We start from the raw sequence: 18,923 nt of genomic DNA, 5'->3' as shown, positions 1-18,923 counted from the left end.
AATCTCAGCTCACTGTAACCTCTGCCTCCCAGGTTCAAGCGATTCTCCTGCCTCAGCCTCCTGGGTAGCTGGGATTACAGGCATGAGCCACCATGCCCAACTAATTTTGCATTTTTTTTTTTTAGTGGAGACGGGGTTTCTCCATGTTGGTCAGGCTGGTCTTGAACTCCCAACCTCAGGTGATCCGCCCACCTTGGCCTCCCAAAGTTCTGGGATGATGGGCATGAGCCACTATGCCCAGCCCTCTAATATACTTTTTTTTTTTTTTTTTTTTGGAGACAGAGTTTCGCTCTTTCGCCCAGGCTGGAGTGCAGTGGCACCATCTCAGTTCACTGCAACTTCTTCCCCCTGGTTCAAGCGATTCTCCTGCCTCAGTCTCCCAAGTAGCTGGGATTACAGGCACCTGCCACCATACCCAGCCAATTTTTGTATTTTTAGTAGAGATGGGGTTTTGCCATGTTGGCCAGGCTGGTGTCGAACTCCTGACCTCAGGTGATCCACCCACCTCGGCCTCCCAAAGTGCTGGGATTACAGGTGTGAGCCATCGATCCCGGCCTAATACACTTTATTTTAGAACAGTTCTTCAGTGTTTTGAGTTTCATTCATGCCCTTGACCTTTTTGAACACTAGAAGCATTTTTATAGAATGTCTCAACTCAGGTTTGTCCAGTGCTTCCTCATGCTTATATCGAGGTTAAGCATTTTGAGCAGGAATATCCATGTTTTTCTTGCATTTTGTTGGGTGGGACGTGGTGTTTGGAGACTAGTGTTAACTTTGATGACTTGGTTACGATGGGGTGTGCCATGTTCTCCTTTTTTTTAAAAAGAATGAATATTTTTAAAAGAAGAAAAGTAGCTATGAACTAGTATTTTGTGGTACAATACTTTGGGAAAATGAAAATATCTCCTTTTAATATTGAGGAATCCTATTTCTTTGAGAGGCTGTGTTTTTTCAGGGGGTGCAGAAGGTCAGTTCATAGACTTAAATACCATTATAGTTGTTGTCTAAGCCCTTGAAAACTTAATGTTTTTCTAAAGTTTAAATTTGTAGATAATGGAATTTGAAAACTATTTAAAATCTGATTAAATTTTACAGTGTATAGTGTGGTTTGAAAGAGAATGGGGGGCTGGGCACTGTGGCTCACGCCTGTAATCCCAGCACTTTGGGAGGCCAAGGTGGGCAGATCACTAGAGGTCAGGAGTTGGAGACCAGCCTGGCCAACATGGCAAAACCCCGTCTCTACTAAAAATACCAAAATTAGCTGAGCGTGGTGATGGGCGCCTATGGTCCCAGCTACTCAGGAGGCTGAGGCAGGAGAATCGCTTGAACCCAGGAGGCAGAGGTTGCAGTGAGCCAAGATCATGCCACTGCACTGCAGCCTGGGTGACAGAGCAAGACTCCGTCTAAAACAAACAAACAAACCAAATAAAAAAGACAAAGAATGGGGAATTGAGGACATCCAGTCAGTTGGATAGATCTGAATTCTATTCTTAGCAATTCTGTGATCTTGGGCAATTTACATTGTCTTTTAAGTTATCAGCTGTTCTTAGGTTATAAAAAGATCCATTTTGTAAATTGTGTCAAGCAGATGTCGACCATGTATAATAAACATATCAAGATATGAAGTTAATTTCTTTGCTGTCATTCGAAAGACAAACTGATAGGGTCAGCAAACTACCTTAAACATGTTCTCATTAAAACAAAAATTAAAAACACATCTCCTATAACCAGACGTGGTGGCAGATGCCTGTAGTCCCAGCTAATCGGGAGACTGAGGTAGGAGGATCCTTTGAGCCCAGGAGTTTGCAACCATCTTGGGCAACATAGTGAGACCCTTATCTGAAAAAAAAAAAAAAAAAAAAAAACCCCGAACAAAGCACATTTTCTATAGAAGCTACTCAGTGGACGTAATTAAAACAAATGGTAGTATGTTGAAAAAATTAAGACATTTAGTGTGAAACCACATGTCCAGAAAAAAAAATTAAATAGAAAACATTAAGATATTTACAAAGTCTGTGTTTACAATCTGAACTGATTATATTAAATATAAAACATTTTAGGGATGAATAAATTTCCTTCTGAAAAACAGATTTTAGTTTTGGGTTTTAGTACTTAATAATTATAGGGAGAACTTGGAAATATTAAATACCAACAATTTGGCTGGGCGTGATGGCTCACGCCTGTAATCCCAGCACTTTAGGAGGCTGAGGCGGGCAAATCACTTGAGTTTCAGGAGTTCAAGACCAGCCTGGCCAACATGGGGAAACCCTGTCTCTACTAAAAATACAAAAAAACTAGCTGTGTGTGGTGGCAGGTGCCTGTAAATCCCAGCTACTCCGGAGATCGAGCCAGGAGAATTGCTTGAACCCAAGAGGTAGAGGTTGCAGTGAGCCGAGATTACGCCTCTGCACTCCAGCCTGGGCGACAGAGTGAGACTCCATCTCCAAAACAAAACCAAAACAAAACAAAAAAACGAAAAAAACCCCAACAGTTTCAGAGATAAAAAGATTTAGGCGGCCTAAAAGATTGCCAAAATGTAGTATTACATGATAATCTAAACTAGTTTTAATGCAACTGAATCCTGGTTTAGAATAAAGTCAGCTGATTCAACTATTAGTATTAGATCTTTTGGATTTATTTTAAGCACCATTTTAGGACAAAATGTCTAACATTTTACTTGATGAATTTTAACTTTTTCTTACTACTCATTGTTTTGAAGAAATTACTTTTTAAAAGTTTGAGATGTCACTAATTTTTCCCTTAGCATTAAGTGATACATGAATTCATTCTTCTGACTGAAGATGTTTCTGTTAGTGTATACATTCAAGAATATGATGATGCCATTAGTCATTTAATTTTGTTGAAACTTGGCTTTAGTGGCTGTTAATAAAATGAACTGGTTGGCCAGGTGTGGCACTTTGGGAGGCTGAGGCGGGCAGATCACCTGAGGTCAGGAGTTCAAGACCAGCCTGGCCAACATGGTGAAACCCTGTCTCTACTAAAAAAAGAAGAAAATTAGCTGGGCGTGGTGGCACACACCTGTAATCCCAGCCACTCGGGAGGCTGAGGCAGGAGAATTGCTTGAACCCAGGAGGCGGAGGTTGCAGTGAGCCAAGATCACACCACTGCACTCCAGCCTGGGCGACAGGGTAAGACTCTGTCTCAAAAAAAAAAAAAAAAAAGTAAATTTGGGTTTTACAGTTTTTCCTCTTATACAAAAGATAACTGGAGACTAGATCTGAAAGAATGAAGACAGCTGGAAAGCTGGAAGACACCAGAAAACCAAGAAAGAGAGAAGTTCCCTGAAATACTGGCCAAGGCAGAAGTGCATCCACCAGTACTGCAGACTCGCAGCTGTAGTCCATTTTTTGGAATAGGGGGTCAAAAACTTATGTTTGGATGGAAAATTTCTCTGGTAAAAGTATTCTTTCTGTTTGTCTCTCTCTCTCTCTCTCTCTCTCTCTCTCTCTCTCTCTCTATCTCTAATGGTCACAGGGGCTTACTCTGTCACCCAGGCTGGAGTGCAGTGGTGCCATCATGGCTCACTGCAGCCTTCACCTCCTGGGCTCAAGCCATCCTCCTGTCTCGGCCTCCCAGAGCACTGGGATTACAGGTGTGAGCTACTGAGCCCGACTTTTTTTTTTCTTTTTTTTAAACTCTTAAGCCTCTTAATAATTACAGAATTGAATACTATTACCTGTCTTAAATACTGTCTTCCAGGGACAATATCCTAGTGGCAGTTATTTTAGCTAATTTTGAAGGTTTTTCTCAGTTTTTATTCATCTAAGCATCTGGGAGTTTAGTGATTATTGTTTGAATGCAAAACATTGAGTTAGGAAAGATACTGATTTTTGCAGTCTTGAGTTTAGCTCGCCTTCCTTAAGTAAAGGTGCAGTGTAGATCTTCATTGCTTATTACGAGTAAAAATAGTGGCCTGCAGAAATTTGTGCAGAAGAAAATAAAATAATGGGCCTGGTGTTTCTCATCAGTTTAAATCCATTTCACCTTCGTTGAGACTGAGTCTTTAGTCTTTTAGGTGGCGAGTCAAGGTTTTACTAATTTAAACTATTGTCTAAATTCAGGGCTGTCTTTCATTGTTAAAGGAGATAGTTGGCCTGACAGTACCTGGAAGCAGTGTTTTGTGACATAAGTAATGTGTTCACCTAGATAATTGGTCTGTAACCTACTCGTATGTGTATATTTTTTGAGACGGAGTCTTGCTCTGTCACCCAGGCTGGAGTGCAGGGGTGCGATCTCGGCTCACTGCAACCTCCGCCTCCCGGGTTCAAGCAATTCTCCTGCGTCAGCCTCCTGAGTAGCTGGGATTACAGGTGTGCGCCACCACGCCCGGCTAATTTTTGCATTTTTAATAGAGATGGGGTTTTAGCATGTTGGCCAGGCTGGTCTCGAACTCCTGACCTTGTGATTTGCCCACCTCAGCCTCCCAAAATGCTTGGATTACAGGCATGAGCCACCGTGCCCAGCTATATTTTTAAAAATTTTGTAATTTTTTGAGATGGAGTCTCACTCTGTTGCCCAGGCTGGAGTGCAATGGCGTGAACTTGGATCACTGCAACCTCCGCCTCCCGGGTTCAAGGGATTCTCCTGCCTCAGCCTCCTGAGTAGCTGGAATTACAGGCGCCCACCACCACGCCCAGCTTATTTTTGTATTTTTAGTAGAGATGGGGTTTCACCATGTTGGCCAGGCTGCTCTCGAATTCCTGACCTCAAGCGATCCACCTGACTTGACCTCCGAAAATGCTGGGATTACAGGCATGAGCCGCTGCCATATTTTCCATATATATATTTTTTTAACCAAATGCCTTATTTTCTTAGAATGTGACTGATGCTGATACAGAAAGTTCAGTGTCCACTATCATCTTTGCTTTCTAATGAAAAGGCTATTATACTTTGCGTCAGTCAGTTCTTTTATGGTGAGTGGCAGTTAATTCTCTGCTGAAAGACTGTGTAGTATTATAGTTGCAATCACTGTCTAATTATTTACCTTGTGTTGATTGTGTTTTTAAAACCTGCCATTCTTTGATTGTTATTATGCATTAAAAAGGCAGTTTGGTCTTGAACTCTAGACCTCAAGCGATCCTCCTACCTTGGCCTCCCAAAATGCTGAGATTACAGGTGTGAGCCACCACACCTGGCTGTAAAGAGGCAATTTGGAATTTAGAGAGGGATTCTAGTCCCTTGTTAAAGAACTAACTGTAGGCTGTGCTTGGTGGCTCTCGCCTGTAATCCCAGCCCTTTGGGAGGCCGAGGCAGGCAGATTACCTGAGGTCAGGAGTTTGAGACCAGCCTGGCCAACATGGTGAAACCCCATTTTTACTAAAAATAGAAAAACTATCTGGGCGGTGGCAGACACCTGTAATCCCAGCTACTCGGGAGTCTGAGGCAGGAGAATCGCTTGAACCCGGGAGGCGGAGGTTGCAATGAGCTGAGATCACACCATTGTACTCCAGCCTGGGTGACAAGAGCCAGAGTCCATCTCAAAAATATATATATATATATATAATTTTTATATTTTTTTATATATTTGTGTGTATATATATATATAATAACATGAACAAGAAATAGGGCATGAATGTAATTTAAATAAAAGAGTGTTCTAGCACCTCCCCACTTACCAGTCTGACTGGAACCTTGTTTTGAAGCAGAAATGTATTGAAAGTTCAGAAGTATTTCAGAGAACAGCATCATAAAAAATATTAAGAACCTCAGTTTTTATTAGGGTAATGATAAGGTTTGTAAAAATCTTCAAGCGCGTTCTTCCTTTCACTCACTATAAAATACTGTTTTTTGTCTGGGTGCAGTGGCTTATGCTTTTAATCCTAGCAGTTTGGTAGACTGAGGCGGGAGGATCATTTGATCTCAGGAGTTCGAGACCAGCCTGCGCAACATAGTGAGACCCGATCTCTACTAAACATACAAAAAATTAGCCGGGTGTGGTGCTGCAAGTCTGTAGTCCCAGCTAGTAGGGATGCTGAGGTGGGAAGATCGCTTGAACGCAGGAGGTGGAGGCTGCAGTTAGCAGTGATGGTGCCACTGTACTTATCCAGGCAACAGAGTGAGACTTTGTCTCATAAAACCCAAAACCAAATGTTGTTGTGTGCTGTTTGGTATTAACAGCAAGGAATCAGATAATTAAAGCAGAAGTACAGTCAAAAAGAAAATTTTATGGAATTAGTTATTGGCTTATTTTGAGGAAGAATGGATCAGAACAGCAAGGACACGGATAAATCTAATACCTGAAATGGATCTCCAACAGGAAACTCAAGAGGATTTCAAACAATGGCTAGAGTCTGTTTTCAGAGATAAGGAAGGCATCACATATACAGTAGTCAACCAGAATCAGAGATAAACAATGAAACAGCAACAGGCCAATTGAGTTCAACTTTGAAACCCAGGAAGGAGAATTAAAATCAAATCAGGGAAACGAAAGGTGAAGGCAAAAAACGTTGAGAATAGAAGAACTGAGGAGATTGAAAAAATGGGAGGCTGGGCGCAGTGGCTCACGCCTGTAATCCCAGCACTTTGGGAGGCCAAGGCGGGCGGATCACCTGACGTCAGGAGTTCAAGACCAGCCTGACCAACATGACTAAACCCCATCTCTACTAAAAATACAAAAATTAGCTGGGTGTGGTGACAGGCACCTGTAATCCCAACTATTTGGGAGGCTGAGGCAGGAGAATCACTTGAACCTGGGAGGTGGAGGTTGCAGTGAGCCGAGATCGTGCCATTGCACTCCAGCCTGGGCAATAGAGCAAAACTCTGTCTCAAAAATAAAAAAAAAGAAAAAAAAAAGGGAAAGAAGGTATAGCAGGCTCACATAGCTGTTATTTTTTGTGTGTCTGTTTAATCACAGTGTATCCTGTGTCATCTTGTTCTAACCAGCCATGGTAATTGGGTTTGGGTAGGCTCATGACACACATGCCCAGATCTTTTACGCAAAATGTAATGGGAAGGCTGGGCATAGTGGCTCACGCCTGTAATCCTAGCACTTTGGGAGCCCAAAGCAGACGGATCAACTGAGGTCAGAAGTTTGAAACCAGCCTGGCCAACATGGCAAAATCCTGTCTCTACTAAAAATACAAAAATTAGTCGGACGTGGTGGTGCATGCCTGTAATCCCAGCTACTTGGGAGGCTGAGGCAGGAGAATCACTTGAGCCCAGGAGGTGGAGGTTGCAGTGAGTTGAGATAGTGCTACTGCACTCCAACCTGGGCGATAAGTGAGACTCCGTCTCAAAAAAAAAAAAAAAAAGTAATGGGAGGATGTGATAGTTCTCTGCCTCTGGGATCACAGGACAGGAATGTGGTACGCATGAAGGCACATGTGGCTATCAGGTCTGCCTTAGGGAGGACACCCTTGTGCTTAAGCCGAGAGAATACTAATGACTTATTTTGTGGTTTTCGATCTAGGTATATGTGGAGCCAGTATAAACTTTAGACTTAATTAATTAAATGAAGCAATAAAAGTTCTCTTTTGTACTTGATCTTGTTTGAATTGGGAATTGGTAACCTCTCAATCTAAAGTAGTTCTGGCTAATTCATAAATTGTTCTTGAGAATAAAGGATATGGAAGGTATGGTTCCCAGAGTTGGTGAGGTTAGTTATTCTTACTGAAAACAACCAACACTGTTATAAAATTATAAAACAAAACTTTTGTGAAAACACCAGGAAGTTGAAAAGTAGAGAAAATTTGAAGGCCTGGGTTGTGGGAACTCAGATGACAGAAATGAGAATTGCTCCTGTCCTGAAGGCAAACATTTCACCACTTGACCTTGAGTTTTGAAAGCTTTGTGGGGTGAGAGACTCAGAATAGTCTGCATCCTTACTTGTGGCCTGGGTTAACTTCTACTGGGTGGGCCAAGGAACCAAGTCTCGAACTTGGATTAGAGTGATTCTAGGCAGTTGTTGTCTCTTGACACCTGGAGGAAGCTGCCTTCACCCTAGGCTTAAGATTATAAGTAATTTTTTTCATGTAAAATAACTAACTCACTAAGATAATTAGGCATACAAGGGAATAAGAACCATGCATTAAGGGTAAGAACCACCAGGAACAACAGAAATAGTCCTGTAAAAACTTGAGATTTGGAATTATCAGAGACTGTAAAATAATTGCCCCATTACCAAAGAAATATGACAATCTTGAAATTCCTTAGAGAGTAGGAAACTATAAAATATGACTTAGCAGTAACTAGAAATCGTAGAAATGAAAATTACAAACAAAATTAAAAACCGGATAGGTGTTTTAACAACAGAATAAAAAGATGAAGAAGGAATTAGTGAAATGGAAGGTAAGCCAGAAGAAATAATTGTTTAGTATGGAGAAGAAAACAAAAAAAGGTAAGAAACTAAAAGGATAAAGTGAAGACTAACATACATTAATGTGAGTCCCAGTGGGATAGGAGATAGAGAATGGGGCGGAATCTAAAGAGACAATAGCTGAGAGTTTTCCACATTGAAGGATACCATTTCATAGTCAAGAAGCCCAGTGAATGACAGCCATATGTTTAATAAAAATAAAATCTACACCTAGAATACACAGTGAAACTGTAGAAAACATCTTAGACAAAGAAAACCTCTTAAAAACAGCAGGAGTAGGAATGGGAATCACCTAAAAAGAGACCGTAGATTACTTCTCAATAGTGACAATGGAAGACAAAATATAATGACACCAACAGATAATGAAATAACCTTAGTGTGCTGAAAGAATATAATTGTCAACCAAGGTTTCTATTCCAGTGAAAATACCTTTCAAGAAAAAATTTTTAACAAAAACAGTTTGTCACCAGAGGACAGCAGGAACACAAAAGAATGAGAAAATTATGTCATAAATACGTGGTTACATCTAAAGGAAAACTAAATTGTTTATGCAAAAATAGTGTTGCATCTAAAAATACAGAATTAGGCCGGGTGCGGTAGCTCATGCCTGTAATCTCAGCACTTTGGGAGGCTGAAGCGGGCAGATCACCTGAGGTCAGGAGCTGAAGACCAGCCTGGCCAATGTGGTGAAACCCCATCTCTACTAAAAATACAAAAATTACCCGGGTGTGGTGGCGGGTGCCTGTCATCCCAGCTACTTGGGAGGCAGAGGCAGGAGAATTGCTCGCACCCAGGAGCTGGAGATTTCAGTGAGCCAGGATCGTGCCACTGCACTCCAGCCGGGGCAACAGAGCGAGACTCCCTCCCCCCACCAAAAAAAAAACAAAACTCATGCCTAGTTGCATTCCTTATGAGTGCAGAGCAAAATGTCCTCATTTTACCTGGTTTAAATTTTTTTTTTCATGGCCTCTTTTATTGGGAGACCTCTGAGTTTTGATGTGTCATGACAGATAGGAGAGGTCATATCCTGGTGATTTGTGGTTCATTGCTGGTGACATCAGAAAGTAAAGTCAACCAGGAAAAGACTCCATGGGCCCGGCTCAGGTGGCTTCTGGAGCACCACCTCCATCAAGGAGCTTTTCTTGGGGTCCATGTGTACTCCATGTTGCCTGCTCTCCCACCCAGGGTTGCTGTGCTTATTATACAAGATGGCCAATAAAGCATGACATATATTCAATAAATGTTCATTTCTTTTTCTAACCCTTCTTATTTTAAGTTGAGGGTATTCATAAAAGGGATTGAGCATTTCCATTTATAGACGAGGCGACTGAGTACAGCCCTCAAGGGCACGCAGTGAGATGGTTGTCTGCTGAACCCATACCCCAGCTCTCTAGGCGTTTGGTCCCGTGGGGACCGGTGCATCAGGTGCTTCCTAAGCTGGTGTCACCTGCTGGCCCGATGCCTCCTCTGGTGTTCATTGTTAATGCCACCTCCTGATGGCATTTTCTTTCTGGGAAGAGGAGAAAAGAGAGCCAACCCCAAGTGAAGGGTGCAGGGAAGCCTCCACAAATAGTTTCAACTAAGGACTGTCCCAGGAAGGAAACTCTTCGGATGGGCAAAGAACAGCGAACTTCCGGTGTGACCCGGATGCACCCATTTCCAGAGAGCAGGAAGCACAGAGAAGGCCCATGGGTCGCCCCTAGGGTGCTTTCCATCCTGCAGGGCTCGCTGCCTGCCCTGAAAGTTCTGCTAAAGACATGGAGCTTAATTATCAGGGGCGCCCCGTGGGCTGTTGCTGTAGCATCTGTCCCCCATTTCTTACATACATTGAGTGTGATTGTTACCAGTGGAGGGTGTCCAATGGAAGAAGCACCGAAAGCCGAGATTTATTCAAAGTGGAAGGTACACTCCACAAAGAGGGGGCGGGCCGAGCCTAGGGGCTAAAGAGCCCCTTTACAGAATTTTCTGGGGTTTAACTACTTTCTGGGGTTTAACTTTCGGGGGCTTAATTTTCTAGAGGTTTCCCATTGGTTACCTGGTGTACACCCTATGTAAATACAGTAGTGGCCTGCATGCAGTCTGATTGGTTGTGAAAAGCAACCAATTAGAGGCTGACTTGAAGTTACAAAGGTTACACTCTATGCAAGCATCTGTGGAAAGCAACCAATCAGAGACTAAAGTGAAGTTACTAAGTTACACTTGTATGCAAATGACGACTTGCCCAGCTGGGCTCCAGTAATCCCAGTACTTTGGGAGGCCAAGATGGGTGGATTACTGGAGGTCACAAGTTCCTGACCAGCCTGACCAATATGGTGAAACCCCCTCTCTACTAAAAATACAAAAATTAGCCGGATGTGGTGGCAGTTGCCTGTAATCTCAGCTACTCGGGAGGCTGAGGCAGGAGAATCGCTTGAACCCGGGAGGCAGAGGTTGCAGTGAGCTGAGATAGCGCCATTGCACTCTAGCCTGGGCAACAAAGCGAGACCCTGTCTCAAAACAAAAACAAAAGGCCGGGCGTGGTGGGAGGCTGAGGTGGGTGGATAACCTGAGGTCAGAAGTTCCAGACCAGCCTGGCCAACATGGCGAAACCCCATCTCTACTAAAAATACAAAAATGATTTGGGCGTGGTGGCGGGCACCTATAATCTCAGGTACTTGCGAGGCTGAAGCAGGAGAATCGTTTGAACCCTGAAGGCCGAAGTTGCAGGGAACCCAGAACGTGCCGCTGCACTCCAGCCTGGGCGATAGAGCTAGACTCCGTCTTGAAAAAAGAAAAAAAGAGTCCGGGCGCGATGACTCATGCCTGTAATCCCAGCACTTTGGGAGGCTGAGACGGGCAGATCATGAGGTCAGGAGATCGATACCATCCTGGCTAACATGGTGAAAACCCGTCTCTACTAAAAAACACAAAAAATTAGCTGGGTGTGGTGGCGGGCGCCTGTAGTCCCAGCTACTCGGGAGGCTGAGGTGGGAGAGTGGCGTGAACCCGGGAGGCGGAGCTTTCAGTGAGCCGAGATCGTGCCACTGCACTCCAGCCTGGGTGACAGAGTGAGACTCCATCTCAAAAAAAAAAAAAAAAAAAATGGAAAACAAAAAAGACTTGGTCGCAGTCAGTCTGATTCGTTGCCGGAAGCAACCAATCAGAGGCTGAAGTGAAGTTACAAAGTTACACTCCTGTGCAAACGTCTGATTGGTTGCAGAAAGCAACCAATCAGAGATACTTTCAATTTTCCATCTGGGACACAGAAAAAGTGGGGGTGGTGGTTTGCAAACTGAGTAGCCTCCCATCCTTTTGTTACTTAGGTGTGGAAAGTTGGGGTTTTCCTTTTGATTTAGTTCTAGGAAGTCAGCATGAATTGGCCTTAGGTTCCCTGCCTCCAGACCCTATTCTCCGACCTCATGATGACTTGATAGCAGATTTATGGCGATTAAAGATGAGAAGAAGTGGTAACAGCAGTAGGCAGAAAATTGCCCTAGTTTCATGTTCTGACTGTGATAGTGGCTATATGACCTTGACAAATCACTGCATTTGTAAAATGAGAACACATCTCTGTTTTCTTTCGCTGGGGAATTAAAGGAAAAGTGAGATTATGAAGAAATACTATGAATTTTCAGAAATAATGAAAGTGTATGCTAAGTGAATGTCTAATTATAGAAACATATATGTCTTTGTTGTCCATTTCGCCTAAGCCACATTTTAATGCAAATTTACTTAGACTTGGGGGAGAGGGAGAGGGAAAGAAAACCAGACAAATTCACTTAGTCTTATCCAGGAGAAAAAGAATGGGACCTAGGCTGTTAGGCCAAATAATTTCTATAATTTACCTATTCACTTGCTTGATATGGCTTTTACTTCCATCTCTAGTCAGGGACCCTTGTGTTGGGAATCAGATTTGCTTCTGTTTGTTCAAATATATGGGGATAAGTGTTTTGTTTGTTTGGTTTTTTTTTTGTTTGTTTTGTTTTGTTTTGTTTTTTGAGATAGAGTCTTGCTTTGTTGTTCGGGTTGGAGTGCTGTGGCATGATTTTGGCTCACTGCAACTTCCACCTACTGGATTCAATTGATTCTCGTGCCTCTCAGCCTCCTGAGTGACTGGAATTAGAGACGGTACACCACCATGCCTGGCTAATTTTTGTATTTTTAGTAGAGACAGGGTTTCGCCACATTGCCCAGGATGGTCTCGAACTCCTGGCCTCATGTGATCCACCTGCCACGGCCTCCCAAAATGCTGGGATTACAGGTTTGAGCCACTGTGCCTGACCAAGTGTCAATTATTTTTTATTATGGTTTGTATTTATGTATTTTATTTTTTTGAGATGGAGTCTCACTCTGTCGCCCAGGTTGGAGTGCAGCAGCACAATCTTGGCTCACTGCAGCTTCCACCTCCTGGGCTCAAGCAATTCTCCTGCCTCAGCCTCCCAAGTAGCTGGGATTACTGGTGCGTGCCACCATGCCCGGCTATTTTGAATTTTTAATAGAGACAGGGTTTCACCATGTTGGCCATGCTGATCTCGAACTCCTGACCTCAAGAGATCCACCCGCCTTGTCCTCCCCAAGTGCTGGGATTACAGGCGTGAGCCACCACGCCCAGCGGATTATGGTTTTTATTATAAAGTGCAACTTCCTAAGTATGTATGCTTCATTACTTGTTGATGGGTAATCTGGGCTAGCAGTTAATTCACATGGTAACAGATAAAGCTGTATCACAGTCTTTAATAATAGGGAAATAGAGCACCCTCTTTAATAATAGGGAAAAGATTTACTGACATTTTTAGGCATAACAGTTTTCTGCTGACAGCTCCTCAACTGCTTGTCCACGTTCTCCAGAACCCTGGGACTTTAGTTAAGGAATACTTGGGTGTTGTCAGTAAATTAATTTATGTTTTTACAGTTACTATTCTTGTTTCCAGTGTTTAATTTTTAAATTTTTCAGTTATCTTTCCATATTAAGTTTATTTAATTATTCAATACCTCCCTAAAAGTAGAATTAATTCAACTAAATTAAAAGGGACAATTTTTAATAGGCATCTAATTTGCATGCTATTTACAGAAAACCTTTTTAGTATTTCAGTTTTAGAAATTTGCTTTAGATTTTGCCATCTTAGTATGTCTTTATATGGTGTATTGTTTTGGTTTTATTTTGGTAAAATAGACATAATTTTTTTTTTGCGGGGGGGGGGCGGGCTAACTCTGTCACCAAAGCTCCAGTGAGGTGGCGTGATCTCGGCTCACTGCAACCTCCGCCTCCCAGGTTCAAGCGATTCCCCTGTCTCAGACTCCTGAGTAGCTGGGATTACAGGCGCCCACCACCCTGCCTGGCTCATTTTTGTATTTTTAGTAGGGACAGAGGTTTGCCATGTTGGCCAGGCTAATCTCGAACTCCCGACCTCAGGTGATCCACCTGCCTCGGCCTCCCAAAGGGCTGGGATTAGAGACATGAGCCACCATGCCTGGCCAGTATGTTTTATATGGTATATTGTTTTCGTTTTATTTTGGTAAAATATACATAACATAAAATTTACACTTCTAACCATTTTGTTTTGTTTTGTTTTGTTTTGTTTGAGATGGAGTTTTGCTCTTGTCACCCAGACTGGAGTGCAGTGGTGCGATCTCCACTCACTGCAGCCTCTGCCTCCTGGGTTCAAGCGATTCTCCTGCCTCAGCCTCCCAAAGTGCTGGGATGGCGTGAGCCAACGTGCCTGGCCAGAATATGCTGTATTATAAAGAATCTTACATGTTACTTGATGCCTGTGATCTATTTTCTTAGTAAGAAGAGAAACTTCTCTCCACTCAGCCTCAGTCCACTGCACCCACTCTTTTCTGTGTCAGGATGTCCAGGGGAGAAGAGGGCTTGGCACCTCTTTCCTGTGTTGAGTTGTGGTTGTCCGTCACTGGGCTGTAAAGTGCCTTGCCTCGTCTTGCTCTTACTTGGGAGAAATTTCACTGATTCTGGGTGCCACCTGGATTTGTTTGGGGTGTGATATTGACCCAATTTTCTGGAAATAACAATATATAGAAAGTTAGGGGATAGATTCTTTATCTTATGAGGGTATGGGGCAAGTCAAATACTTACTTTCTGAGCCTTATTTTGTCTCTAGAGCAAGGAAACTGTAAATTAGGCAGCCCGTGAGGGGCCCTCACAGCTTTGGCTGTGGGTTCAGGACACCAGATTTCTATCACTTACTTTCTTCTTACTTCTCCTGCACAGGGATCATGGCCCAAGTTGCAATGTCCACCCTGCCCGTTGAAGATGAGGAGTCCTCGGAGAGCAGGATGGTGGTGACATTCCTCATGTCAGCACTCGAATCCATGGTGAGGCCTTCTGTTCTATCATTCCATAGTTGGGTAGGCCTGCGCTGTAGATAAGGTTGATTTGTTTTTGTGGAAGATAGAATTTTATGGTTTTTAGTTTTAATGAGTACTTTTTCTTTACTTTACTTTTTTTTTTTTTTTTTTTTTTTTGAGATGGAGTCTGGCTCTGTTGCCCAGGCTAGAGTTCAGTGGCGAGATCTTGGCTCACTGCAACTTTTACCTCCCGGGTTCAAGCGATTCTCCTGCCTTAGCCTTCTGAGTAGCTGGGATTACAGGTGCCTGCCACCACACCCGGCTAATTTTTTGTATTTTTAGTGAAGACAGGGTTTCACTGTCTTGGCCAGGCCGGTCTCGAACTCCTGACCTCTTGATCCACCTGCCTCAGCCACCCAAAGTGCTGGGATTACAGGCGTGAACCACCGCCCCAACCAATGAGTAGTTTTTCTTCTTGAATAATAGTTATGGGTTTAAGCCTTTCACATCACATTCATTCATTCATTCATTCATTCGAGACAGAGTTTCGCTCTTGTTGCCCAGGCTGGGGTGCAATGGCATGATATCGGCTCCCTGCAACCTCTGCCCCCTGGGTTCAAGCAATTCTCATGCCTCAGACTCCCGAGTAGCTGGGATTACAGGTGTGCGCCACCACGCTTGGGTAATTTTTTGTATTTTTAGTAGGGACAGGGTTTCACCGTGTTGGTCACGCGTGACTCGATCTCCCGACCTCAGGTGCTCCACCCACCTTGGCCTCCCAAAGTGCTGAGATTACAGGCATAAGCCAGTGGATTACCTGAGGTCAGGAGTTCAAGACCAGCCTGGCCAACATTGTGAAACCCCATCTCTACTGAAAATACAAAAAAATTAGCCAGCGTGGCAGTGTGTGCCTGTAGTCCCAGTAACCCGGGAGGCTGAGACGGAAGAATTGCTTGAACCTGTGAGGTGGTGGTTGCAGTGAGCCGAGATCGCGCCGCCGCACTCCAGCCTGGGCGACAGAGTGGAACTCCGTCTTAAAAAAAAAAAAAAAAAAAAAAAAAAGATGCCCATAAATATTTTGTTCCCAGGTTGTTATGGTGGTATTATTTTTAGGGGGGAAAATTGGAATCACCAGCTTTTTAAATAATGTTATCAGTAAATCATTCAAGGTATATTCATTAAATGGAATACTATATACTCTATAACATTTTAAAAGAATATTTAATCTCATAGAAATATACTTAGTAAAAGTCAGTAAATACTCTGCCCACCTAAAAGTGATTCTGGCTGTGTGTACACAGGGGAGTACTTCTGGAGGTGGGGATTATGTAATGAATGCTGTAGTGTGGGTTTCAGACCCCCCCCCTTTTGTACTGATGGCACTAATTGCCCCAGGTGCCATGACTGTTCGAGCCACCTTGCACAAGTTTCCACCCTTTCCCTGGGGAGAGTCATGCCAGCTCCTAGCTCTGGGTACAGCTACATCAGTGTTCAGCACTTCCCCTGTCCAGCCCTGCCTGCCTCCCGCCTCCCAAGTGCTGTAATTGACAGTGCCCCCCAGCAAGCCTGTGTAAACTCTGAGTCTACTTCTTGGAGAATCTGACCTATAAGAGATTACAAGGGAATTGTGTTTTTTTTTTCCTTATAAATTCTGTGTTGTCTTTTGTTTAAAATCAGGCCGAAAACTATCTCGAAAGAGAAGTACCTTTAAAAAATGTTAGATTTTTTTAATTCATCGAGCAGAAATGGTGCTCTTAAACGTCCGCGTGTAACATGATGTTTGCTGTTTGTATTGTAGTGTAAAGAACTGGCCAAGTCCAAAGCCGAAGTGGCCTGCATTGCAGTGTATGAAACAGATGTGTTTGTCGTCGGAACTGAAAGAGGACGTGCTTTTGTCAATACCAGAAAGGATTTTCAAAAAGATTTTGTAAAATATTGTAAGCATTGTATTTTTATCTTTTGCATTTCATTAATTTTAAGCCTAAATATTTAAATATTTATAGGTAAGACAAGTTATATTTTCTTTCTTTCTTTCTTTTTTTGAGACAGAGTTTTGCTCTTGTTGCCTAGGCTGGAGTGCAGTGGCACAATCTTGGCTCACCACAACCCCCGCCACATGAGTTCAAGCGATTCTCCTGCCTCAGCCTCCCAAGTAGCTGGGATTACAGGCATGTGCCAGCACGCCTGGCTAATTTTGTATTTTTAGTAGAGACGGGGTTTCTCCATGTTGGTCAGGCTGGTCTCAAACTCCCGACCTCAGGTGATCTGCCCACCTCGGCCTCCCAAAGTGCAGAGGGATTACAGGCGTGAGCCACTGCGCCTGGCCAAGTTATATTTTCTTCTAAAACAGAATGAGGTTTAAACTAAAAAAGATCTTCTGAAATGTTTATGGAGACATTTCAAAATGCTCAAAAGGAATCACTGAAAGTCAGGATAGATACTGAAGAGTTAAGAAAAATGGTAGTGTTTGTCGTACAGTGTTCCTTGCTTGGCTTTACTCTGGGTTAATGAGATACATTAGAGAGAAGGTAATGAAGGTAGAGAAATTTTGAATAGGTTAAAACTTTTACTCAGATAAGGAGTTATTTTCTTTTCTTTTTTTTTTTTTTTTTTTGAGACAAAGAGTTTCACTCTTGGCCCCCCGGGCTGGAGTGCAATGGCGCGATCTCGGCTCACTGCAACCTCCACCTCCCGTGTTCAAGCAATTCTTCTACCTCATCCTCCTGAGTAGCTGGGATTACAGGTGCCCACCACCATGCCTGGCTAATTTTTGTAATTTTAGTAAAGACGGGGTTTTGCCACGTTGGCCAAGTTGGTCTCGAACTCCTGACCTCAGGTGATCTGCTTGCCTTGGCCTCCCAAAGTGCTAGGATTTCAGGCATGAGCCACCACTCTCGGCCTTTTTTTTTTTTTTTTTTTTTTTAGAGATGGGGTCTCACTCCATCACCAGGCTGGAGTGCAGTGGTGCGATCTCCGCTCACTGCAACTTCCACCTCCTGTATTCAAGCAATTCTTCTACCTCAGCCTCTGGAGTAGCTGGGATTACAGGTGCACACCACCATACCTGGATAATTTTTTGTATTTTTAGTACAGACAGGGTTTCTCCATGTTGGCCAGGCTGGTCTTGAACTCCTGACCCGAGGAGCCCACCTTGGCCTCCCAAAGTGCTGGGATTACAGGCGTGAGCCACCACACCTGGCCAGGAGTTCTTTTCTAGATAAAAAGTTGGTGTGTTGAAAACCAGTGATTCACTGTGCAAGTTTGTTTAAGCATATGCAAAATTAAACAGTTCTCCTCCACTCCCTCACAGATAAGAATCACCTTATCACAGTCTTCAGTGAGTTTTGTAATCCGCATTTAGAGCAGTGGTGAGCTTATTTGACATTGGAACAGGGTTGAAATTTACTATAGGGTTTTAATACCCACAGCCTTTCACAGTATGACCATTTTAATATCTGTGTTTAACCTAACACTGTAGGTTTTATGTTAACTGATTGATTCAGCATTTTCTTAAAAACATGGAAAGGGAACAAAAAAAGCTAGGGTATCTATAGGCACATATTATATATGGGCATACCTCATTTTTTGTTGTTGTCATTTTTGTTTTTTTGAGACAGAGTTTTGCTCTTGCTGCCCAGGCTGGAGTGCAATGGTGCGATCTCGGCTCATCGCAACCTCCGCCTCTTGGGTTCAAGTGATTCTCCTGCCTCAGCCTCCCGAGTAGCTGGGATTATAGGCATACACCACCACGCCCAGCTAATTTTGTATTTTTAGTAGAGACAGGGTTTCTCCATGTTGGCCAGGCTGGTCTCGTACTCCCGACCTCAGGTTATCTGCCCGCCTCGGCCTCCCAAAGTGTTGGGATTACAGGCGTGAGCCACTGCGCCCAACCGGGCATACATCATTTTTTTTTTTGTGCCTTGCAGACACTGCAGTTTTCACACATTGAAGATTTGTGGCAACCTTGTGTCAAGTCTGTTGGTGCCATTTTTCCTGCAGCATGTGCTTACTTGGTTCTCTGTGTTGCATTTTGGTAACTCTTGGCATAGCATTATTTGAGACTTTTTCATGATTATTGTATCCGCTGTGGTGGATTTTTTTTTTTTTTTTTTTTGAGATGGAGGTTTGCTTCGTCACCCAGGCTGGAGTGCAGTGGTGTGATCTCAGCTCACTGCATCCTCTGCCTCCTTGGTTCAAGGTATTGAGATCAGTGATCTTTGATGTTACTATTGTAATTGTACTGGGAGTCCTCGAACACACACATATAAGATGGCAAACCTAATAGGTAAATATGTGTTCTGAC

At 43.3% G+C, this 18,923-nt stretch overlaps 1 protein-coding gene across 14 annotated transcripts in view; it reads left to right on the top strand.

The window, feature by feature from the left end:
* GTF2I (general transcription factor IIi) overlaps nt 1-18,923 on the top strand; it is a 104,259-nt gene that overhangs the window by 16,949 nt on the left and 68,387 nt on the right. For all 14 annotated transcript variants that reach the window (XM_024249943.3, XM_063725681.1, XM_063725673.1 and 11 more), the window contains 2 exons: nt 14,544-14,647; nt 16,419-16,557. In XM_024249943.3, the coding sequence (XP_024105711.1) occupies nt 14,549-14,647; nt 16,419-16,557 (238 nt within the window). In that variant the 5' untranslated portion in view covers nt 14,544-14,548. Of the gene's footprint in view, nt 1-14,543; nt 14,648-16,418; nt 16,558-18,923 lie in introns of those variants that run through there.

The sequence above is a fragment of the Pongo abelii genome, chromosome 6, assembly GCF_028885655.2.
Source record: "Pongo abelii isolate AG06213 chromosome 6, NHGRI_mPonAbe1-v2.0_pri, whole genome shotgun sequence".
NCBI classification, from domain to species: domain Eukaryota; kingdom Metazoa; phylum Chordata; class Mammalia; order Primates; family Hominidae; genus Pongo; species Pongo abelii.
The sequence above is the reverse complement of the archived record's forward strand: the minus strand, read 5'-3'. Positions and strand labels throughout refer to the sequence as shown.